Source organism: Drosophila arizonae, chromosome 5, assembly GCF_054131065.1.
Source record: "Drosophila arizonae isolate 15081-1271.41 chromosome 5, UAZ_ARI_1.0, whole genome shotgun sequence".
In the NCBI taxonomy this organism is placed as follows: domain Eukaryota; kingdom Metazoa; phylum Arthropoda; class Insecta; order Diptera; family Drosophilidae; genus Drosophila; species Drosophila arizonae.
Window position 1 is genome coordinate 1,844,870 of NC_142925.1, and position 25,156 is coordinate 1,870,025.

Genomic DNA, 25,156 nt, shown 5'->3' on the forward strand with positions numbered 1-25,156 from the left:
TGAGCACAAGCGGAAAGCTTGTCACTAAAATCCTAACGATAAACCCAAATACTTATATATAACCTATATATCTCTACATACTACTCTATATATCTACATCTATATGGTGTTTGTCTTGCACTTTGTATGCGTGTCGTTTGAGTGTGATTCGTGTGTAACTAGATTAACTAGATTAAGTATCTAATACCACATTCCACACAAAATGCATTAAAAAAATACATTTGATGCCCAATTGAATTATACACTGAAACAGAAAGAAAAGCACTTTTTACTCAAAAAGGTGTAACATACACGAAAATCAAATTATTTAAATTCTCATCTCCACTCAAACACCGAAACTATCGTTGAAATTGTTAATGCATTAATTTTTATATTATATCTAAATATTGTTTATTCAATTTCGGCTTAGTACGAAATTTCATAATTTCGTTGTTGGTATATCATTTGAACGTATGTCTATTGCATTTCCTATGATAAAAACCCTGTCTAAGTCTCAGTGTCTTAAGTATTAATATAATAATCTTTTCATATGCACTAAAAATTTAATTGTATTAACTAAAAAACTAAAACTCTGTTCGTCAACTTTTGCACAATGCGTTGAAAACTTTTTAATACTAAAACACAAACACACAAAATACACCTAAAAAATACCAAAATAATAACCCAATATTTAAAACCACACACAAAAAACCGTTAAACAGATTTTCAAGAAAAAGGTAATTTTTTCAAACTCAAACTTTAAAAATCCTACTTAAACAAATTGTTTGCTATTTTTATTTGATTTAAAAAGCTAAAAGTGAACAAAAAACGCCTGTACATAAAACCAATTATTAATTGTATTTGTTAAAAAAAAGCAACTAATTTTCTTTTTGTGTTTCTAAGTGTTTAGCTTTTTGGCTGTTAGATTGTAAATTGTTGCATTGGACTAACTAATTCTATATATATATGTGTGTAAATTAAAAAACAAAAATGATTATTAGTAGTGTAATCTTTAGTTGTGCATACCCCATCTGTAAAGCAATTAAAGCTAATGCCAATTCTTTGCTTCGTATAGGAGGTGGGCGAGGAGTCCAAGCTGGCTCGCAGCATAGAACGCGTGCGTGATTTGATAAGAAAGAAGCGACAGGAGCGCAAGGATCGTAAAGAGCGTAAATTTGCAGAAAAGTTTCAGCAAATCGTGCTCGAGGCACAGCAGCAGGCGCACTCTGGAACGGTGGCAGTGAGAGAAATTGATAAGCCAGGTCTGCTGGAGGAAACAAAATTTCATAGATTAAGCTATCAGGTGAGTGGAGCTGAAATAGCCAAAGGGAGAAGTTTAGTTTATACAGTTATCTCATTGCCCACAGGAATCTATGAATCGTCCCGTTTCCGGCTCCGATTTTGGCTTTCAAATTCCACTCAACGATGGCCTGCACACCATTGTCGATGGCCTGGAATATGATGAGGAGCCAGCAGCACAGCATCAGCAGCAACCTGTAGCTGACTCCCTGCCACCCACATATGAGTGCGCCATGCTGCACGCCTCGAGCAATGGCGTTGCCTCCAATCTAACGCCCGTGGCGGCTGCTGATCGCAGCCGATTACAGCATCAAATCTCCTCGGGCGTGGGCACACAACAGAATGATTCGCTGCAGAACGATTCGGCGACATATACGGAATCCATAGAGCTGCGCCTGCTGGGCCAATACAATTCCACAGATACAGATCCGTACGCCTATGCAGCGGATCAGCGCAGCGGCTCGCTGCAAGACACCGACGAAGCCTTCATCAAGTATCAGAAATCGCTGCTAACACGTTCGCCTAGCTATCGCAAATCCCTCGATCGTCTATCCCAATCCAGCGGGCAGTCGCAACGCTCTCTGCTGCCCTCGCGCAGTCTCAAATCCGAGGAGAGTGCCATGCGAAGACACTCTAGTGGGCACTCGCTTAACTCCATTTCACTGGAGCAGGATGAGCTGTTGTCACAGCAGGCGAATTTGCGCGAGGAGCTGCTCAATTGCGATCAGAAGGAATTGTTTCAGTTTCTGCAAGAGGACGAAGAGCTCTTGGGCAAGAAGAAGCCCACGACGACAAGCAGTATCAAGTCGAATCTTAGCTATATCTCCAATTCCATAATGCAAACCCTGGACTCGAGGCACAGTGGCAGCCATTCCAATGGCCAGCAGGAAAGCGAACCACTGATGGAACAGCACTCTGAATTTGACAATATCATACAGAGTTTCGAAAAAGAATTGGAAGAGATTAAGCGCTCGACTAGCTCGCTGGAGAGAAAGATTTCAACACTCTCCGAGCCTTCGCCTGCAGCGGATGAAGCAACCAAAGCGATCATGGATCACATAGCGATCATAACTGGCGCCTCGGAACGCACAGCTGCCGATGAGGTGGTGCATCCATTGAATCCCTACGATAGCTACGATCTGTCCACTGTGCCCCGACGCTCTCAATCTGTCAGCGCTGCCGCCCAGCGACAATCCGTAAAGCTCAAACGGCGTAGCTTAGAGAAGCAGCGCAAGATCGACGAAGACTTTAGCATATCGAATGAAATACGCAAAATCTGTGATCAAATACACGCCCCCTTTGCCGCAATGGAGGCGCTGGCTGTAGCGGCGACCAGCGGCAGCCATCAATCCGGCAGCCAGTCGCCCTTCATGAGACGGAAGAACGATCCATTTAGCGTGCAGTTCGATCGATTCAAGCGGCTGTCGCTGATTGAGCGCGTCGAGGAGCTGCCCGAGGAGGATAAGCCCATATCGACGCTGCGCATTGAATCGGAGAAGATGCCGCGCAAGTTTCTCAACAGCGACAAACTGCGCATGGACAGCCTCTCGCTGAAGAGCACCAATTCGTATGAGAACCTACTGATACAGAAGCAAATGTGTAGGGATGCTGCCAAGCAGCCAGCCACGCCGCCCACGTCTTTGAAATCGAGCATTGAGCCGCCGACACTGGCGCAAATTTCATCGCTGAAAGCAACACCGCCGCTGGCTGCTTTGACTGAGCACCAGCAGCACTATCATGCGACAAGCATACAGCAAACCACAACGCAAGCTGCCACAGCAGTAACAGCAACAGCAGCAACAACAACAAAGGCTGCGAGCACGGCTGTGAGTAGTAAACAACGCCGTGCCGAGCATCCACAATCGACATTAGACAAAGCCGCTTCCTTTCAATCGGCACGCACCGAGTCGCACAGCTCCGGCACAGCTTCACATTTAGCTCTGCCCGGAATGGGCAGCAGCAACAACACCAACAATCGCCAGCAAGAGTTGCTTAGAGCTTCGAGCAGCGAGAAGACTGAGCCGTCGTTAAGCAAACCATCGACGTTTGCACGACTCACCGAAAAACCATGGCATTGTCTGGTATCCTACGTAGACGATCTCACTGTCGGTGGGAGACGTAACTCGCAGGGCGCCTACAATGATCCCATGACTTTTCCGAGCTTTGGCCAGGCGAAGCCGCCAAAAGTGCCAGACGATTGTTTTCCACAAAAGTGCTACGAGCAGTGAGTGATCATGACACCATATATGTATATCAGCTATATCTTCATATGCTTTTGTTTTCCAGCCTGTATTTCCGTTGCCCCTGGTTCATGTCCTGCATGGATACGCCGAGTGCCAAGCATTGGACACGCGTGCGTACGGCTGTCTTGACGGTTGTCGATACTCCAGCCTTTGAGTGGTTTGTGCTAGTGTTGATCTTTGCGTCTAGTATTACGCTCTGCTTCGAGGATATCTATTTGGATAGCAATAAGACTTTAAAGCGTGTGCTCTATTGGACCAATTTCTCCTTCTGTCTCATCTTCGTCGTGGAAATGGTGCTCAAGTGGTTGGCTTTGGGATTTTCCAAATATTTCACCAGTTTTTGGACTATACTCGACTTCATTATAGTTTTTGTAAGATCTTTAGTGATAGACTATGTACATGTATATATATATTTATATGTATTTATTTGCTTTTCAGGTTTCGGTTTTCTCGCTACTCATTGAAGAGAATGAGAATCTTAAGGTTCTGCGCTCTTTGCGCACTCTGCGAGCGTTACGTCCGCTGAGAGCCATCTCTAGGTAAGTGGCCGACCGAGTTTCTCTAGGCTTAGGTTGCACCTAACTAACTGCTGAATCTGTGAAAAAGAGAATCAATTCTCTATCTAATGCTAATCCAAGTGTAAGCTCTCTATCTCTACGTAGGTTTCTACTTTCTTATAACTCTTATTTCTTTTAAAACTCAAATCAAATTGAATCGAAATCAGCGCCAAATGAGCTGTGCAGTGTTTAATACAATCTCGTCTTCTTTATGAATTTCGAATAGAAATCTATTTTTGTAGTACATATCTCCATAACTCCATATATCCATAATGTACATAGTCAACGACTCGTATAGTATCGATACTATCCTTTGTATATAAGCAGTCAACACTTGTAAAATATATATACGTATACTCAACATATTTTGTGTAGTTCTTTTAGCAGATGAGAAAAGCACATTCCTTATATTATAATTCGGCCTTTAACTGTATTTTGTAGCTGTATCCCCTCCCCAAAAAGAAATTATCCCATCCGTAACAGATTTTTTAGCGTTTCATAAAACATTTCTATTCCAGGTGGCAAGGAATGCGGATTGTAGTAAATGCTCTCATGTATGCAATACCATCAATTTTCAATGTACTTTTGGTTTGTTTAGTTTTTTGGTTAATTTTCTCAATAATGGGTGTACAATTCTTTGGTGGTAAATTTTTCAAATGCGTCAATGAGTTGGGCGAATTGCTGCCGATTACTGTAAGTATGCCAAAACCCAGATCAGGATCTGTAATTATATCTCCCTCTGCATATACATAGATCGGAAGTTTGATATAACATATTTTCCTTTGGCTCTCCTTGTAGGAGGTCAACGATAAATGGGATTGCATTGAGCAAAACTATACGTGGATCAATTCGAAGATCACCTTCGATCATGTCGGCATGGGCTATTTGGCTCTACTGCAGGTGGCCACCTTTGAGGGCTGGATGGAGGTGATGGCGGATGCTGTGGATGCGCGAGGCGTCGATTTGCAACCTCAGCGCGAGGCCAATTTATATGCGTATATTTATTTTGTTATCTTTATTGTGTGCGGATCGTTCTTTACACTCAATCTATTCATTGGAGTTATCATTGATAATTTCAATATGCTCAAGAAGAAGGTAAGCCATGTGGCCTAAGCTCTTAACCAGACTAATCAATACTCTCAATTGTTCAACAACTGTATATATTATAAATATAAAAACAACTCTAAACAACAATTCCCTTAACTACCCTTAACAAAAAAGAAAAATGAATCACTTGAAATGTATAAAACAATCGATGTACAAACCCTGATTTCCCCTCTGTTCATTCAGTTATCGGTGTTCAATAACTAGTGTGTGTATTGGTGTTGATTTTCTTACATTGTTTTTATTGATATAATTATATATGTGTGTATTGTATGTATTGTATATATAAATAAATGTTCATTCTATTCTCATCACTTTTATACAGTATGAAGGAGGAGTGTTGGAAATGTTTCTCACCGAATCTCAAAAACATTATTACACCGCTATGAAAAAATTGGGACGAAAGAAACCACAGAAAGTTATTAAGCGACCTATAAATCATTTTTTAGCTATGTTTTATGATTTATCCAATTCGAGAAGGTAAACAAAACCAAAAAGTTTTCTGCAAACACCCACAAACAATTATTTTTGCTTAACCTATACTTCTATGTAAATTGAAAATATATAGTTTTAATTATATACTGTTAGCTCTATAAACATAATACTCTACTGCTGGTTAGGCATCGATCTAGACCATTCTCTCTCTGTCTCTGTCTCTCTCTCTCTAAATATATATCTATATAATTTTTGATTTGGTGATAAAATCCATTTGAACACTTCACATTCTCCGCATTTGATGATGTTTCGCTGGCTGTTTTGTTGGCTGCTTCTTTAGCGCAACCCGAAGAAGTCGCCCAAACGCCTATAAGCCATAATGCAACTACAAATCTTTTCCAATCCGATATGTTTATAGATGTTTTAGAGCACTACTACTACTACTACTAATTATACGTATATCTTAATATAAATAGATGTTTCCTAATGCATTCGAAAATTCAAATCTAAACGCACTCTGTGAAGTGTGGGCATGCACTCTGTAAAATAAAGTAAATAGTTGACAGAGTTAGTGGTTGGGGGTTGATTTAATCTTTGTAACTATTATTATACTACAACATAAATAATATCGTAAAGCATGAGCATAAACATAGAACTAGTCCTTAGTCGTATGCTACTCAAATATCTGTATATATATTTTGATAGTTGATGTTCTTTGAGCAGCATCTGCACTTCGGCACGCACGAAGTCTGTGTCTCTCTCATTTGTTCGAAACCTCTTTACTTAATTAATATCTGTTTGTAATTTCATATGTATGTATACGATTGAATCGGCATCGATCATATATGCAGATTCGAAATAGCGATCTTTGTACTGATTTTTCTAAATATGCTTACAATGGGCATTGAGCACTACGATCAGCCCCATGCTGTGTTCTTTATACTAGAAGTGAGCAATGCATTTTTCACCACGGTCTTTGGACTAGGTAAGTGCCCGTAACTAGGCAAAAGCCTATACGAACTGATAGTTTATAGTTTATATATTATACCTATTTCATATATATTATACCTATCTCATATCAACTCTTATACTCACACTTATACGACACTCAATCCTTCACAGAGGCCATAGTCAAGATTGTGGGTCTGCGCTATCATTACTTCACGGTGCCTTGGAATGTCTTTGACTTCCTGCTGGTGTTGGCCTCCATCTTCGGCATACTCATGGAAGACATCATGATTGATTTGCCCATCAGTCCGACGCTGTTGCGTGTGGTGCGCGTCTTTCGCATTGGCCGCATCCTGCGTCTCATCAAGGCGGCCAAAGGCATACGCAAGCTCCTATTTGCTTTGGTCGTCTCGCTGCCCGCCCTCTTCAACATTGGCGCCCTGCTCGGCCTCATCACATTCATCTATGCCATATTGGGCATGTCGCTGTTTGGACATGTCAAGCTGCAAGGCGCGCTGGATGACATGGTGAACTTTCAGACGTTCGGCCGTAGCATGCAATTGCTATTCCGTCTGATGACGTCGGCAGGCTGGAATGATGTGCTGGAGTCGCTAATGATACAGCCGCCGGATTGTGATCCGTTCTTCAATAGGCAAACGAACGGCGATTGCGGCCATCCGCTGCTGGCGATCACCTACTTTACGAGCTTCATAATAATCAGTTATATGATTGTGATTAACATGTACATTGCCATCATTCTGGAGAACTTCAATCAGGCGCATCAGGAAGAGGAGATTGGCATCGTTGAAGACGATTTGGAAATGTTTTACATACGCTGGTCCAAGTAGGTTCTCGATCTAGAGTCGGCAATGAACACGGAAACTGTCCGAATACTAAGATTAAATTTGCACTTGAATTCGTTACAGATATGATCCACATGCCACCCAATTTATACACTTCTCGCAACTGTCCGATTTTATTGCCTCACTCGATCCACCATTGGGCATCTCGAAGCCCAATAATGTCGCTTTAGTGTCATTTAATCTACCCATCTCGAAGGGTAATAAAATACACTGTCTCGACATTTTGCACGCGCTAGTTAAGCACGTGCTAGGTCATGTCGAGGAGACCGATAACTTCAAACAGTTGCAGGAACAAATGGATGTCAAGTTTAAGAAACAGTTTCCAACACGAAAAGAATTGGAAATTGTTTCATCAACACGGATCTGGAAGCGCCAGGAAAAGGCAGCAAAGACCATACAGACCGCATGGAAGGACTATTTGCGGTACTAACAGCAGCTAGCCCAAACACAATCCCTTACTATATATTATAATGATTTTCTTTATAAATCTATGGCTCATATGATTCTATACTTATTTCAGGCGCAAAAGTGAAAAGGAACGCTCCAATTCGGGCGATAGCGCTACGCAAAACTCTAGTCCAGGCGGCTGGCAATCGAAGCTCTCCGCGCTCAACTTCTTCCATCTGCAGGTGAGTCTCTGAAATATGATGGATACCTTGCTCCGCTTGACTAATCAATCCTTCTTATAGGTAAGCCGTCGTGGCACTGCCTGCTCCAGTCGCGCCTCCTCGCGCAAGTCCTCACGCGCCTCGGATGGCTCTGATCTGAGTGAACTCGCTGGGCCTTGGCTAAATTTGCCTTTGATGCTCGTCTCTGGTGCGGATGACGTAGTCAAGGATATCAAACAGCAAAGCGATGAACTGGGCAAACGGTATTTAATCTTATACTTAACACGCACACACAGATGCATATACAAATACACACACACACACACACATGTATATATATATATAATATTCTTTATATATATATGCCGTAAACATGATTCGAAATGCAATTTTTAGACGAAAGGCTTTCACAATCATGAACAGCAAACAGCAACAACATTGATAAAACGAAGAAATTCTAAAAAAAAAAAAAAAAAAAAATTAAATTTCTTTAACGTCTTTTGTGTTCCATCAATATATATAAAAAATTGAGCCCTATTTTTAGCATATCCTCTTGTATCTCCCTAAACTATGAGTCCTTGCTCGCCGATATGGTCACAGCCGTTTTAAGAAGTGGCTCGCAGCCTAATGGCTTGAATTATTTAGGTAAAGCCAATGCTTATATCAGTTAGCTAAAACAACAACAACTACAACAACAACAACTATTACAATTACAATACAAACTAGCAAATATCTGTCAAAGTTTTAAGTTCTGTCTTCAATAACTCGCCGCCACCAGCTCACTCATATATAAATACCTTTCTCTGCCGCTCTCTCTCTCTCTCTCTCTATCTCTCAATAAATATATTTATATATATAATAATATTAATAATATTTACCCAGTAACTCGTACAAGTCGACTTATCTAGCTACATAGTTTCAACATACTCATACAGCAAAGCAAAACCAAAATCAAAACAGTTCCAAAGTCTCTCTCATTGCTGCCAATGCTAAACTCTACAACTCAAACCCCAAACTTTATGCAGTAAAAATTAATTATGAAATCATAAGAATTATGAAACGAAATTATCTAAATTTTTAATTTGTAAGTAGTTGAGCTCTCTCTTTACATAAGAAATTCTCTGAAACTCAGAAATCAAAATTCGTTTGAATGCGTAAATTTTAGTTTAGTTAAGTTTATCTGCTCAGTTGCCTAGCCGCTGCTTGCCCGATCTTTGACACGATTATCTTTATAACGTTTATACTTTTAAATATATATTTTTTTTAATGTAGCAGCATTTATTCTATCATATACAGCCCGAAACACATGCAAAAAATTCAAAATTCGATCTATGAGAAATTGAGCAAACCAATTATTGACACACTCACACTCTCACATACCCTGTAATATAATAATGTACAGCTTATTGAATTTGCAGCTTTTTTGTACAGTTCTATGAAAAACAACTATGAATCCATAATTTCGTCAAAAAATTGCAGAGAATTTGATAAAAAAAAAAAAAAAAAACTATTTATCTGTATCTATTATCTATCTACAGTCTTGAGACCATATCAATATCAAAATATATAAACAAAATTTATTGGTTTATTTTCTTTGGATCATTATTATTTCTATCAATCTATAATCATTAGCGGTAGCATATTTGTGGAAGCGCCTCGAGCAACTCGTCGCCGAAGCTTTTATAATTTCTTTTTGCGTCATCAGGATGCTGTCGATGACAGCTTAACCTCACCTTCAGTACATAGAAAAAGTAATTATTGACAAGTGCCTAAACACCCAATCACTCTATATCACTATATCAATCAATCAATCAATCAATATGTTTGTGTATATATTCTCTTGTACATAGCCGCAACCATAGACTGCACTTACAATTAATTATAAGCTAATCACGTACCATTCCAGTATATAGATCTATCATCATCATTTGACTTAAAGTCCCTAAATCTCTCTCAGTCTCGCTGTTTCTCTCTGTCCAATTTCAACTAAGTTTTTATCATTGTGATACGATTTAATCGCACATCGAACGTTGCTTTTGCCAATCAAAATCAATCATCGTTGTACAAACACACTCACAAATTTTGTTAATCATAACATACTCTATATATAAATAAATATCCTAACTTTTACTAAATACCACTGAATATATTATTAGTATTTTAAGTACACTTTTTGACTATTTTCTGACTATGTACTATTGACTAAACGTTCTACTGCAATAATACCAAATTCTGGACTACTACAGACTATTTACTCCATATACCGACTTCTTGATATCTACTTAAATACGAGACGCTTTACGTTTACTCTTTAATCTAATTCAAGTACCACTTCTACCACAATTACTATTAATGCTTCTATTGCTACTAATGCTAATACTACAACAGATAATTCTATTAGGACTGTAGTAGTTACTACCTAGTACCTACCTACTTCTCGACTGTTTGCATACAACTTACCTACTGATATTTATTAACCTAGCTACTACTCGCCGACTTCTTGCCCAATACCTCAAAATGACTAATTCATACTACTTACTATTCAGCCCTACATACGACATAAAACTTATCTACTGTCTATTTGATTACTTTTTTACTATTTACTTACAACTCACTTACTTTACCAACTTTACTTACAATTTAAATCCCGTTGATCTTTGCCCTCTTTTGTCACACGATCCTCTATGTATTATGTACTTTATTCGTATCACGATCGTTGTACACTAATGCTGTGCATTTCACCTACAACAGCAGCAATGAACACCAGCAACAACAACACAACCTCAATCTCCACATCCGGCACATCTGCCTCCGCCTCTACCTCTGCCTTCGTCTCTGCTAGCGCCTCTACCGTTGAAAGCGACAAGCAAACGCAACACCATCAACAGATGGCGCCAACTCCAACGCGTAAGCGCGCCTCTAGTTTTATACGCAAGAAACCGCCCCTAGAAAGAGGTTTGTCAGCACAAAGCGCTTTAAGAGTTAACAAGAATGCTTATGTCTGTATGTGTGAACCCCTAATCTATACCCTGGATCAACTCCACTCATGTCATTTCTCCCATTTTGACAACCTTGCAGCGGATGCCCCGGCACCGGAGGTGATTGTGACGAAACCATCGCCAGAGCAGCAAACACATCCGCATGTCCATGCGCTCAGCCTACGGCCGGACAATGCGACGCTCGTCCATGTACTGGTGCATCGTGAGAGCGAGGAGTACAAGGAGGAGGATGAATGCAGCCTCTCCTCCCCGGGCCAAGGCTCAGCAAATGGCAGTGGCCATGACAAGCCGAAACCGCCGCAAATACGCATCAACACTGGCTCAATGGAGAGTGGAATGGATGCCTGCCTAATGCCCACAGTGCAGATAATGGTCGACAGCCCAAAGGAGCCGCCTCGCGGCGACTTCAGTGCTGCCTATACACCGACTGTCGATGTGGATGCGCCCATTGATGTGAATGTACAAGGAGATACATCGCAAGTGTTCTACGAATACAATCCCGAGTCGAATGTGGATAATAGCAATGATATACAGCCCATGGATGCAAAGCTGCCGGATACCGACGATAAGCTGAGATGACCTTCAGTTAATGTGGCAGAGCCAGATAAGGAACAGAAGCAAGAGAAGCGTTCAAGCAGCAGCAGCAGCAGTAAAACGAGCAGCTGCAGCAGCATCAACAGCAACAGCAGCAGCAGCAGCACCTCATCAGCTAGCCAGTCAAATGGACAGCGTCCAAGTTGACAAACTCCAGTCTGAGAGCAATTTTCACGTGCATTTTGGAAGAGTACTTATAAATGCTTAGACCTAGGAACGGGACAAACGTTTTTGTCCCACTTGTTATTCTAGTCGACTATATATATACATATATATATATATAAAGTTGCTTTATAAGATACTTAGACAGAACTATCCAATGTTTACATCATTCTATATACATATATATTTAAGTCTTGGCAACAGTGCGCTGTGCGTCCAGCCAAGTCTAGCCTAGCCTAGTCTTAGAACTAGAATTAGCTTAGTTTTAACAAGAAAATCAATATAAACTCTGTGTTAACAAAACGTGCATTATACCGTACAAGTGCGTACACGTTGTAATACTCAAAAATCAAATCAAATAGAAAATACTAACATTAACATTAACATAAACAGTAAAACTAAACAGTAACATTAACATTATATATGATAGATGTATGTATAATTAGATACTAGTTAAAACGGTTGGATTTTCGTTATGACAGTCAGTCAGTCAAGTGGCTTTATCAGCCGATTTCGAAAGATATTTTAAAGGTTGTTTTTAATTATACAATACAGATACAAATACAAATACGATACGAAACATTCTTACATGGGTATATATACATATATATCGATATATACATACATAACTTAACAATCGCGTTGTAGACTTAGGCTTAGAGTTTGTTTTTCTTCAATGCAATACATAAATATGCATATATATATACGTATATTGTATACTACGATATATGTATATGTATATATATATTTTGTACATATGCCAAAGGAAGTATTTTAAAGCTAATTATATAGAGAGTATTCATAGTAATATATTAAAAGAATTAGTTAGCGAGAATCGAATTGAAATATTTATGAGAAAAGAAAGAAAGAATTTCCCTACTTTTTCCCTACATTATTGTGTTTGTTTATTTGATTTGATAGCTTAAGCATATAGTACAAAGGAGAAGTATTAACAATTGTAGTTTTCAATACTCTTTGCAAACTATCTCACAATTATTATTCAGAACTCAGAAATTTCCAGAACTCAAAACTAAAAAAAAAGCCAAAAAATACAAATAATGTCAAGTGATTTAGAATTCCAAAAAAGTAAACTAAAGCAATTTAAACAGAATCATCTAATAGCTAAGACCCAATCGGGTGTTATTACATATTCCATATGCCACATACGATATCTATGACACAGTAACACTTGTCTGATAATGTTTTCTTCATTCTGTAACCAAAATAAGCAGCCAGTTTGAACCGCAGTCCTACCTAAACAATGTGCATTGATACAACCTACGCTATATCGAATATATACCATTAGGGCATAAAATGATTTTATTTAGTATTTTAAAAAAAGAAAGGAAAACTCTTACATATTATATGTATATATATTGAATTGTGAAATCAAAATTTGCATAAATGCTCTTCTATACAAGCTTCCACAAAATGACATTTGATATCATGTATATATATATGATATACTATACATTTAAAATATACACTATATACTATTTTATTAGGCCTAGGCCACGTTTCGAAGAAACAAAAGTGAATTATGTTTAGTTTAGCTGCATGCAATCAATCATATGTTAAGTTTTTAATGAGCCCCCTCCTACACGCGCCCACTCATCTAATATACATTTACTATATATATCTATCTATATACAACAGACAATCAGACAGACGATTGATCGTAAATTGAAATTATGGTACCAACTACAAATCGTTTTCTCCAGAACAAATAACAAATACAAAGACGTACACACTTGTGATTTTAAACTGCAATTTTTACACAACAAAAAAAAAGAAAACAAAACAAAACAAAAGAAACGACAAAACTTAAGATCATAATAAACTTTTAATTAGAATTGTTAACAAATTGCTAAATAATGTTTAAGTAATAATTTATTGAATACCGAGCAGTCAGAAACCAAAAAACAAAACCAAACACTCGTCAATTAAGTGATATTTATTAATTGGTACATATATAGGCATATAAAAATGAAGCAAAACCAACATATATAAAATAGAGTGTACCATCTTTCAATTTGTAAATATACATATATATGTTATATATACATATACTATTATTAAATTATATAGCAAAGCTTTAATTTTTCATTCAAATATTCGCTTAAAACTAATGTAAACCAAAACTTTGAATTCACAACTAAAAAAAAAAAAAGAAAGAAAAGGCAACATTTGATTTAGTCATAGAATATAAAGACAATAAAACGAATGAGGCATATATTAATATTAAATATAAATTAAATAAAGACGGGCCAGAGCTTCAAGAATTCCAAAGAACCCATGAAAATAGCTAAAACACCACAACTTAGTCCAAAATATTGAACCAACCAAATATAAAACAAAAACAGTCCTATGCATTTAATATAGCAGTGGAACGAATCGTCAAACAATGCAGATACATTAAAATATATATTAAATAAACAAATAGTGTATATATACGTACATATTTATATAGTTAAAAACAATTAAGTACAGCTGGTTTGATTAGGCATGCCTTACAGTATAAACGATTTTATTTGTTGAGGTTCCAAGTAAATTTATAAAATAAACACAAGTTAACGTTTCATATATATGAGAAGAAAAGAAAAACAAATATATATTAATAATAATGATTATAATTATTATATATATATAGTAAGTTATATATATATATATATAGGAGCATACAAATTGTTTAACACATGCTCTGCAAACAATGTCAATTATTTTTAATTTGCGTTAACAAAACAAAATAATACAAAATAAGCATGATTATTGCAGTCGTGTATAACCGACTGTGCAATACTCGTTCATGCTGTGAAAAAAAGGAATAAATGCGAAATCTTGTATAAATCAAATTCAATTTAACTATCTGTTGAGAAGGTTCAAGTTTTTCCCCCCTCTTCAGAATTGTAACTATATTATTTAAATATTAACTATTGTGTTATTATATGTATATGTTATACACGGAAATTCTAATTTACGTTGCTCTAATTGGTCGTGTGTATTTACATACATTGTTAAAAAGGACCTCAAGTTGTACAAAGCACAAATTCAATATACTCCCTTTTTAGACAACATGAACGAGTATAAATAGAGAAAAAAAACATTAAGTATTAAAAAAAAAAAAAAAAAACATTTTTTGTATATTAGAAACGCGTTTTAGTCCTCATTCCAAGCATAGTAAAATAATATATATATATTAAACTTAGCTTCGAATCATACTAATACATGTATTTATATATATATATATATATATATATATATATATATATAGCTGCGCTCAAATAGCAACAGATCGAAGATAAATTAATAACTACGTATGTGTATATATATATATATATATATATATATATATATATAAATGTATGTATATATCGTTCCAAAATTCTCAGCACATTTCTTAAAGGATTAGTTTCAATGAATTTGATTTGCTTAGATCCGCAACGCTCATAGCCCTAGTTAAAGATATATAAATATATATTTATACATGTAAATATGTACAAATATATATATTTATATAGTGTCACATATTGAACCGAATTCATATCAAAACAAACAACAAGAAAAAAGAAAATTAACATTAACATTTGCAATAAAAAACATCTATATATATGTATATATATATTATACATATGTATTTACTTGGGTACAAATTGGTACAGTAAAGACATTCGTTTATACAATATTTACTGTCTAAATATTATATAATCATTATACTTATAGAAAATGAAATACTCTCATACGTATAACTTATCAAAAGTCAAAATTTATTAACTTAAAAAAAAAACATGAAAATGAACATGAACTTTTAAAACTGAAAACATATAAGACAAAGCGACAGGAAAAGAGGAGAATATTGAATAGACACAAAAATTGACCACGGTTCAAGGTGGATGTGAACAATGTTAAGAGCAAAACATATAGTCTATATATAAATAAAAAATTAACAAAAAACTTGTTGACAACGGTATAAATAGCAGAACAAATTGTTTTCAGTTCCGAAGGCTCCAAATTCATATACACATATATGTATGTATGGAGCAGATCGTAACTATTAATAATAGTGATTATTTCCATTCGGTTAATAACTCTTAAGGGTTTTTGTTAAATTTCATTATATTTATATATTCATATGTTAATAAAAATAATTTCCAAACTACAAAATAACAGCCAAGTGGAGGGAGCAGGACGCAGCTAGCTGGCAGGAGGCGAGTGTGATAATGTATGTATACGAGGGTAGTCCAGTCAATTATTAAATTTAAACTTATATTTTATTTTTATTTATTTTTTTTTTTTTTTATTTAACATTTAAATTAATTTTTGTATTATTCTAGTTTTCCTTTTAAGTTTTAACACATTTTTTAGGCTACCCTCGCTATGCACATTACTTCTGCAGCAGTTCAAGCAGCTGTTCCAGCTTCTGTTCAATATGCTGCAGACGCCTCTCGGTGTTTTGTTCCCTCTGACGCTTCTGTTCGCCGCTGGAGCGCTGCTCGATGATCGCCAGGGCCTGCTTGACGGTGCGACTATCGATGCGGGAGCATTTGCCCTTGAGCATTGAGCAGCAGCAGGGCAGAAGGTTCAGGGGCGGATCGAGCAGTTTCTGTTGGCAGTCTTGATTGGTGGGCACCGCCTGGAAGGTGGCATTGTTGCGCTGCCTCATCTCGGTGGGATCGACAAGTGGTATGAGCACCTTGTTGCCATCGTTGGGCAGCACCGAGATCTGGCGCAGTGCCAGATAGTTGGGATAGACGCGAATCAAGCGCTCATACGCCCAGCGTAGGGGCTTGGTGCTCATCAGGTAGCCGGTGCGTCCCTTGCGATCCATCAACACCTGCTCGTAGCGCAGCAGCGTATTGGTGCGGCAAATGGCGCCGTTCAGCTCCGCCTGGGCTTTGATGGCCTAGCGACCAGCAATGGGAATAATAATTAGTGTAAAGCGAGTAAAGAAAGAGTTTAGTCTAAGCTGGGCTTACCTGAGTATCGGAGACGGCCAGGCCATTGAGCAGATTGAACAGCACGATGGTCATGAATAAGACGAAGAGCAGGAAGATGAAGTAGGTGGGCACGCTGTCGAATTTGATGCTGCTGGCGTCGAACTCGCCCGTCAACATGACTATGGTCTTGATCACGGCCTCGATGGGCTTTGAGAAGCTATTGAAGCCACTATCCCCCTCGGCTCCAGGTTGCGGCGGCTTCTCCTGCTGTTCCTGCGGCTTTCCGAACAGTATGTAGAAGCACAAGCTGAAGGTCACCACAAAGATGGAGTAGAGGCCAAAGCTCTTGATGAAGCTGCTCGAGACAGCACGTAGCATGAGCATGTGCGTCGATATCGACAATACGGGCAGCGAGCCAACAAGCAAGCAGAACTCCAAGGCAACCAGCAGGATGGTGCAGACAGCAAGCACCCGCTGTGTCTCCCTATCGAAGCTCGACTCCTTGCACGTCATAATGGAGAGGACAATCAGCGCCAATTCCAGCACATTGGTGAGGGAGAAGTAGTAACTCCACTTGGGTGCCATCAGCAACTGTATCAGCTCTCTTATAATCAGATAACATATGCCCACCCACGAGAGGATGGCGAAGAGGGCCGTCAGACCCGAATGGCTGCTCTCGTGGAACTTGAGCAGCGTGTAGATGATGATGGAGCCCGTGAAGAAGGTGTAGATCACAAAATTGATGTAGAAGATGAACGAGAGGCGGTGCCATTTCAGGAAGAGGAAACTGGAGATTAGTGGATGCTGCAGCAAGGGTCGCAGCTCCTTTGACTTGGCTATGCACGCAATGGGCGTCATTTCGTCCTGCGCTGGCATGGATCGCCGCTTGAGCGGCTGCTGCTCGACAATGGGCTGCTGTCGCATTAGGTTCTTGAAGTCGATGATAATCTCAAAGTTTTGGTCGCCCGCTTTTTGGGCATTTGTCGTGATGCAGGAGTCGAAATGTTGCTCCAGCAGCTCCGGCCACATATGCTCGATGGCCAGCTCACCGAAGACGCTCTTCGAGCCGATGTAGGCGCCGTGGCTCAGCAACGTCTGCACCGCCTCCATATTGCGGTATTTGACCGCATAGTAGAGCGGCACTTGGCCGCTGGCATCCTGCTCGTTGATGTCCACCAGCGGGCTATCGAGCAGCAGCTCGAAGCAGCGCGAATAATCACAGAAACTATCCAACGGCTGTTGGTCCAGCCTGCTGATCACGGCATTGAGCAGCCTGCTGTCGGGCCCCAGTTTCAGCTCCGGGTGCTGCAGCAGCTTCTCCAGTGCGCGCCAATTGCCCCAGATGATGGCCAGCTCCACAGCTGAGCTAGCCTGTCCCAATGGCTTCTGATTGACGTTGATGCCCGTCTGGAGTATCGCCTCGAAGGCGCTCTGCTTGCCCAGCTTGATGGACTCCATCAGGAGCGGCAGGTACTGCTCCTGCTGTATGTTGCGTTGGTTTTCCTGGTCACTGATGTTCAGCTTATGCTCAGCGAGTAGCTGCTCGAATTGGGACTCGTCGTCATCCCGCAGTTGCCGCAGCAATCTCTCCAAGTCAACCTCTCCATCGTCGTTCACCGATCGCTGCGGCGGCAGCTGAAGCTCTGGATACTGCGCCGCCAACATTTGACGCACTTCGCCATTGCGATAGGTATCGATGTCCAGGCTGGGCTGCTGCAAGAAGAGCTTCACCAGCTCCTGCTTGGCAGGAGCCGGTATCCTATTGTTGCGCAGCACCAAATGCAGCGGCGTCTGCTCGCCCTGGTCCACCACATTGGGCGAGGCTCCGTAATCGAGCAGCTGCTGCATGCATCTATGCACCTGCTCCACGTTCTCTGGCTTCAAATTCTTGGCCAGCGAGTGAAGTGGAGTCAGCCGGCCATATTTACGATCCACCAGCACCTCGGGACGGCGCAGCAGCACCGCCAAATTCAAGGGATCTCTGGAATCGCAGACATAGCTAATAGCTGCCTTATTGTGCTTCAGATTGATCTGCGGAAGAGAAAGACCACGTTGAGGTTATCTCCAGCTTCAGCTCTGGTCCAGCTACTCACATGATTCGCATTGCAGCCGTGTGCGAGGCATGCCTCGATAAATTCCGCGCAGCCCGGCGTGGACAGAGCCTTCTCATAGATGCTCGCGTGTCGCTCATCCTCCAGATTCGGCTGTGCGCCCAGCTGAAGCGCCGTTTGGAACTCTTTTATATTGCGATTGGCCAGCGCCGCGGCCAGCTGCGTCTGGGGATCACTTAACCCGCAACCGGTCAAGTCCATCTTTGTTGTATAGAGGAAGAGGTAGAGCTGTGAACTGGAATAGAAAATGCCCAAGGTGAGTATAAAATGTATACATAGATATCTAAATATATATGAGGCCAGTTTAGCCTAGCCATTAAACTAGATGATTTTAAAGGAAGCAATGTGCTACTCTTCTGATTAATCACATATCATTGTATTACTAATGAATTATCCAGAATTGACTGATAATAATTTTGTTTAATTATGTATTCATTTTATATATGATCAATATCAGCCAACAATAAGTTTCATTTATAGATGAACCCTTTAAAAATTCGTATATACATAGGTATATATACATGCCGCCGGGTGGCTGAGAATTTTACTGCAACTGGGCACTAAATGTTGAACAATATTTACCGATAAACATATATGTGTACATATATACATTTATATGTGCTGTCCTAAATCGCCGTAAGGCTTTCAACAATCCATTTTGTCATGTCTTATCATAACAGCTCATAAAATGATACTTGTATCATATTAGATTACATGTGTAGATGTGTAGAGCTTATATAAAAAAGCTAAAGTCTAGATTGCTTATATGGACATAGCCATCAAATGCCCCTCGGAAATAGTATGCCATAGAATAGGAATAAAGAAGCAGAAGAAACCCACATTCAATTTGAAGCGTAGTTGCATTCGTCCAGCTACGATATTCTATTTATGCTAAACGCGAGAAGGGGGCATGAAACCTTGAAGATAAACAAAAGTTTTTGGCTGCCTCACACACACACACACACACACACACACTAACAGAGAGAGAGCGAAAGAGAGAGGAAGAGCATGATGCTTGACACACGCTTCATGGTACGTTGATTTTCACAAGCTGTGGAGCGGGCGGGTTTTGGCCAAGTGTTGATGGTAGCTTGACCGTTTTTTCTGTTCGGTCAAAAGCTGCTTTACAGGTTTTTCTCACAGACAACCCAAAATATAGAAAAAACAAAAGCGAATTTCGAATACAAGATCATAAATGTACAATTGGATTTTGTGTGGTAATTAAAGAAAGCGTTCGCTTAAGTGCTTTCTGTGGTTCGCTCCCATCTAATTGCTTATGAAATTATAACAGTTGCGTGGGCGGGGCCGCATGTTAGCCTTGTGATCTGCTGACGCGGCGGTCAAGGTGGAATTTCGGGTTTTTCGTTTTCCTAACCATCATAAAGAATAATCATAAAATAATCGACATATCAATATCAATTAGCAATCAATTTGTTGCGCTTCACGCTTTCAATTCTTTTGCGATCTTTTGAGCCGCAAAGCTCGATTTGAAGATTCCGAAAAATGAAATTAAAAAATCAGTGATAAATATGATAGTCGGGTGTAACTGAATGTGTAATACTTGTTTATGATAATAATCGAATTCGAAATCTGTCTTTGATGTAGTTTAATGCAGTTCAGTTTCAAGACCTTGACTGAAATAAATATTTCCGAATTACCTAGCTACTTAAGTGTCTAATCCTAACAAATCTAGCACTTTACCAGATGCTATATTGCTAGATAGATAGGCAAAGCCAATATACTCTTTATATACCACTCGAATAAGTATTGAACCAAAATCGGCCTCTGCTTCTTCTTCGTCTGTTTGGGGCTATTCAATTCGAATCTGTTTTGACGCTTGATATGTGTGAGAAATCGGCTAATCACGCCAGAGTCGAAGACTTGAGCTCATTTGAATATACCCCAGCTGCTGTATATATAATCAAACGCACAGCTGAGTTGAAGAAGCAGAAGATGAAGATGACGCGGAGGAAGAAGAAGAGAGAATATATATTAGTAATCAGCGAACAACTAATAAGTAGCTGTCGTTATTTGATAGCTTTTACAAATTATTCATTGTAAGACAACAGCAACAACAACAACAACAACAAAGTCTTCTTGCTATTGGGCACTATTTGCAGCATCACTTCAGCTAATTGGCTGGCTTTATTCGGGGGTTCGAATTCTTTCAAATTCATTCGAAACGAGCCTAGGGTTTTCAGATTGTGCTGCCTCTATTATTACAGCGAAGATAAATGATAATTTGTACGGCCTATGAACTTGGATTTTTATTTATCAGGCAGACTTTTATTGGTAGGTGTTAAAGCCGCTTAATTAAAGGCAGCTTAAGACAGGGAGAGAGTTCGAGCGCTGCACAAAATCGAATATTTAGTTAATATATTTAACAAACTATAATTTATTTACATCTGAAATGCGAAGCATTAGCTGCGTTGTGGAATCTGTTTAAACATGACTCACTATTGTTTGCTTGAAAAAAAAACAGACTTGGCCTCAAACTCCGTGACGAATCTGCAGAAATTAGCATATTTTTAATATATTTAACGTTGTTTCTTTCCCAAGTGAAGTTCAAATAGGAAGCGTATTGTGGAATAGAGCCTGTTCGACTCTAAGACTAGTCCCAGGTCTGCACTCCCAGTCGAAACGTCACTGTGGACGCAGAGACAATAATTAAAGTCTCAGAACAAGGTCTTACTGGTCTTACATTACATGCCTATCAGCTTTCCCATGAAGATATAACGATATTTTTACATCCACCCATATGCTACCATTGTAGATATAATAAACCATGATTCAATACAAAAATAGTGCCCATGTAATCAAGTAAGCAAGTTCAAGCTCCGCAATGTCTCAGGTAACTCTCGGAATACAATTGTCAACACATTAGCCCCAGCACTGTTTGCCTTTGGCTGCTGTTTGCGAATTCAATTAAAGCTGTCGCATGACAAAAGAATTCATTGTTTGATAGGCAAATAGAACTTAAAGGTATTAGAATGAAGTAATTGAGCAGCAGTTTGCTCTTCTCCTTGCTCTTCTACTTCTTCTGGGCAGGTTTCGAGCTGAGATCTGAAAAGTAAAACTGCAAAAATGCAATCTCAGCTGCATTTCGCAGAGCTGGCCAAACTTGTTCAGCGAGTTTTCCTTGCAGACAGAAATTGAAAGCAATAAAAGTTGAGAAATAATTACCTAACTTCGAGGAAGTTTTGCGCAACTCAGGTTCCATGACAAGTTTATTGCACGGATCGCATAAACAAGCAAAAAACATTTAAGTGTGCTTTAGAGGAGAGTGGCTGAAAGATACTCTGAAGGCCTGAGTGGAGCTGTTCCTCTAAACATTGGAATGAATGAATGGAGAGGCAGACAGAGGGAAGGATAAAAAGAAGAGCGCACTTATAGAAAATTGAAAAGATAGGCGGATAAGCGGAGGGAGCTACCAGAGAACACCGCTAGATTGACTCTGCAGTGGATTCTGATCAAGAATGTATAATAATATTTACATAGAATTTATAATATCATTGATCCCTTCTCTTGACTGTTACAAACATTTCCACAAATACGCAATACTCCAAACAACCAATTTCAATGGCTTTAGGGTATCAGATAAAGACAGAAAAAAACATTTATGTGTTTGTCAGCAATTTTGGGAGTCGAGTTCGCTGTACGTGACGCGCTGTCTTTGAGAGGGAGAAAGGCGTGTCAAAAAAGTCGGGCAGCGTGATCTTCAAAATCTCTAGAAGCTCTCCAGATGGGCCAACTTGAGAAGCACACACAGTCATATATATATAGACATTTATATATGTATGTATATAATGATCTATATCATGAGCCGTTTCAGTATTAAACTGATTAGTTTTAGCGAATTGTTGTTTATTTCATTTATAGCTGATTTTTAATACAGCTGCAAAAAATGCTGTTTACATTACAGTTTGAAGAATGTTCACTGCATTAAAGAAGAAGAAGAAGAAGTCGACTATAAACACAAACACACTTTTTCATAGAGCTAACAAAATCTTGTTTCTTAATGCGCTCAAGTGCGCAATTATAAACAGTTCATGTTTAGCATACAGGAATGAGTTCCGCCGTATACCCTGGACCATTCAGAGAAATCTACAACTTTTTCACACTCTATAGTAGTGTTAAGGAACAATTTGTTATGTGTAGGTGTGTAAAAGATCTTCTTCTCCAGAACGTTATGTATAAGAGCTTATCCTTGATAACCTGCCAAAGTACCGTTGAAATACCTCAGATCTTATTTAAATCAAAGTGTGTATGCTAGACATTTTAGACGGTCAATTGACTATATATGATCAGGAATATATGTGCCTATATATCTATCTACATGTACATACATATATAAGTTCGTTTCGCTTGCCTGCCTTGCTCTCCCCCTACCTCTCTATCCCTCTGTCTACTGCTACCATTTAATTAAGCCCTTCTTTTTCGCTGATTTTCAATGGGTATTATGAAAACATGGCCCTAGTAGTACCGCTCGTTGCTGCTTTTTATCTTGTCTTCATTTTTGAGCATCTCCGAAATTGTCATCATAAAAAAACGTCATAATTAAGATGGATGTGCCTGAAGAGGGACTGAAGCTGAGTCGCCTGAGCATGACTTCATACGACTCTCTCTTCTCTCTCGCTCTCAATGGCATACGCCGAAAAAAATTCATTTCCAGTATGGAAACACATACACACGCGCGCGCACTTCCACAGCGACAATAAGTGGATGTATATAGTCTCTATATACCCAGTGTGCACTTCATAAACAATTGGCTGGCCTAGATGGAGAGCAATAACAAAAACATTTCACGATTACAATAACAAGAGGTTGGTCGACTGGGCAGAGGGTGGGAGGAGGGAGGCAGTCGGGTGTGTGGGGGTTGGCCCTCTTTCAATAATTTGTAAAACTAAACGAATTAAATACACACACACACTTACACACAGAGAGTGTGGAAAATCGTGGCGAGCGAACGAGATTCGCTGCTGGTGCTAAACAAATGCCACGACATATTCCAATTAATTAAATGAAATTAATCTAAAATTCAAATCGCCAGTCAAAGAGTTAACAGTTATTGAGCTAATTACCGCACCCCCACCCAACCCCCAATCAAATATATGCCAGCTACGCCACTGTTTATGGCACGAAAAAAGTGGAAAAAATACAAATCGTGGGCGTAGCCAATAGAAATTAAGCAGGAGCACGGGCAGGTAGGCTAAACAGAAGGAGAAACAGAGAGAGAGAGAGAGAGCGAGAGTGAGAGAGAATGAAGAGGTTTCGGCATGTCCATGCCTTAAGCAGTCAATTATTGAGTTTATGCAGCTAATAGAGCAATAAACATATGCAAATGCTAACACAAACACAGACATATATAGAGTTGGATTAATGTACTGATAATTGAGCCTAACGGAAATGGCGCATGAGTGTGCGTGCGTGCGCTTGCCAGTGTGTTTGAGTGTGTGTGTGTGTGCGTGCCTTAAGTCAATGTTAATTGGGAAACGCAGTGAAAACTGCAATCTATACATATATATAGAGATATATAATATATATTTATATGTATAAATATATATGCTATTATTCTCTCATATCGTCAGCTCATGCCTGGCCAAAGGCGTTGCCTTAAAAGGCAGCTACAAGTGTCTCTTTTTCTTCTTTTTAATAGATCTGCCCACTGGAATAAGCCAAAAATTTGTGTAGAAAAACTCTTTTTAGATGAGGTCACAACACTTTTAAAAAAGATAATATATATGTATATCTCTATGCATAGCATAGTGTTTGAAGTATTTTTTAGCAATTTGTCTTTAAAATTTTTTATTAATTAATTGCAGTTTCTTTTGTTTTAGCGCGTCATTTGTTCCTTGATTCGAAAAACGTGTTTTCAAACTTTTTTATTTTTAATTTATTATTGTTGTGTTGTTGTTGTTTGTGTGGGTCGTAAGTGCTTGGCAGTTTGCAACTGCGGTTTGCTCATTTGTTGTTGTATCTGCATTACAGGCGTGATTCACTTTAACTGTCATTTAGTATATTGAAATCTCAGTCGATGAGTGTGGGCACACGGCATCTCTTAAGATAAATCACTTTCGATTTGCATATGTATTATGATTCATTCCGTTTCGAATATTATTTCACTTGTTAAGTTTCATTTTGAAAATTGCCATATTTGGGTTTTTTTTTTTTTTTAATTTAAACACTCACTAAATGCTTGCGCGCCAGACAACTGCACTCCGAAATATCCAAAGACCAACTGATCAGTAACTTGAACCGATCAACAAGTTGCGATCCCCAGCAAACCAAAAAGCAAAGCTGTACATTTCAATGGAATAAAT

At 39.1% G+C, this 25,156-nt stretch overlaps 2 protein-coding genes across 13 annotated transcripts in view; one reads left to right on the plus strand and one right to left on the minus strand.

The window, feature by feature from the left end:
• Positions 1 to 13,971, plus strand: part of NaCP60E (Na channel protein 60E) — a 38,752-nt gene extending 24,781 nt beyond the window's left edge. Inside the window, exons 14-29 of one of the 12 annotated variants that reach the window (XM_018010921.2) lie at positions 702 to 716; positions 1,055 to 1,282; positions 1,347 to 3,502; positions 3,565 to 3,892; positions 3,960 to 4,060; positions 4,597 to 4,771; positions 4,877 to 5,173; positions 5,508 to 5,662; positions 6,469 to 6,602; positions 6,740 to 7,409; positions 7,492 to 7,851; positions 7,949 to 8,057; positions 8,118 to 8,299; positions 8,581 to 8,681; positions 10,788 to 11,039; positions 11,115 to 13,971. In XM_018010921.2, coding sequence (XP_017866410.2) covers positions 702 to 716; positions 1,055 to 1,282; positions 1,347 to 3,502; positions 3,565 to 3,892; positions 3,960 to 4,060; positions 4,597 to 4,771; positions 4,877 to 5,173; positions 5,508 to 5,662; positions 6,469 to 6,602; positions 6,740 to 7,409; positions 7,492 to 7,851; positions 7,949 to 8,057; positions 8,118 to 8,299; positions 8,581 to 8,681; positions 10,788 to 11,039; positions 11,115 to 11,614 — 5,763 coding nt within the window. In that variant the 3' untranslated portion in view covers positions 11,615 to 13,971. Of the gene's footprint in view, positions 1 to 701; positions 717 to 1,054; positions 1,283 to 1,346; positions 3,503 to 3,564; positions 3,893 to 3,959; positions 4,061 to 4,596; positions 4,772 to 4,876; positions 5,174 to 5,507; positions 5,663 to 6,468; positions 6,603 to 6,739; positions 7,410 to 7,491; positions 7,852 to 7,948; positions 8,058 to 8,117; positions 8,300 to 8,580; positions 8,682 to 9,668; positions 9,788 to 10,787; positions 11,040 to 11,114 lie in introns of those variants that run through there. The other 11 variants (XM_018010923.2, XM_018010918.2, XM_018010925.2 and 8 more) reach the window with 11 other exon arrangements.
• Positions 13,885 to 25,155, minus strand: pain (transient receptor potential cation channel family member painless). The gene is made up of 4 exons (XM_018010936.2): positions 25,026 to 25,155; positions 18,819 to 19,071; positions 16,765 to 18,756; positions 13,885 to 16,691 (listed from the first exon to the last, which is right to left on the minus strand). The coding sequence occupies exons 2-4, from the start codon at positions 19,035 to 19,037 to the stop codon at positions 16,173 to 16,175; spliced, it is 2,730 nt and encodes a 909-aa protein (XP_017866425.1). The 5' UTR covers positions 19,038 to 19,071; positions 25,026 to 25,155; the 3' UTR covers positions 13,885 to 16,172.
• Between the last annotated feature and the right edge of the window lies 1 nt (position 25,156).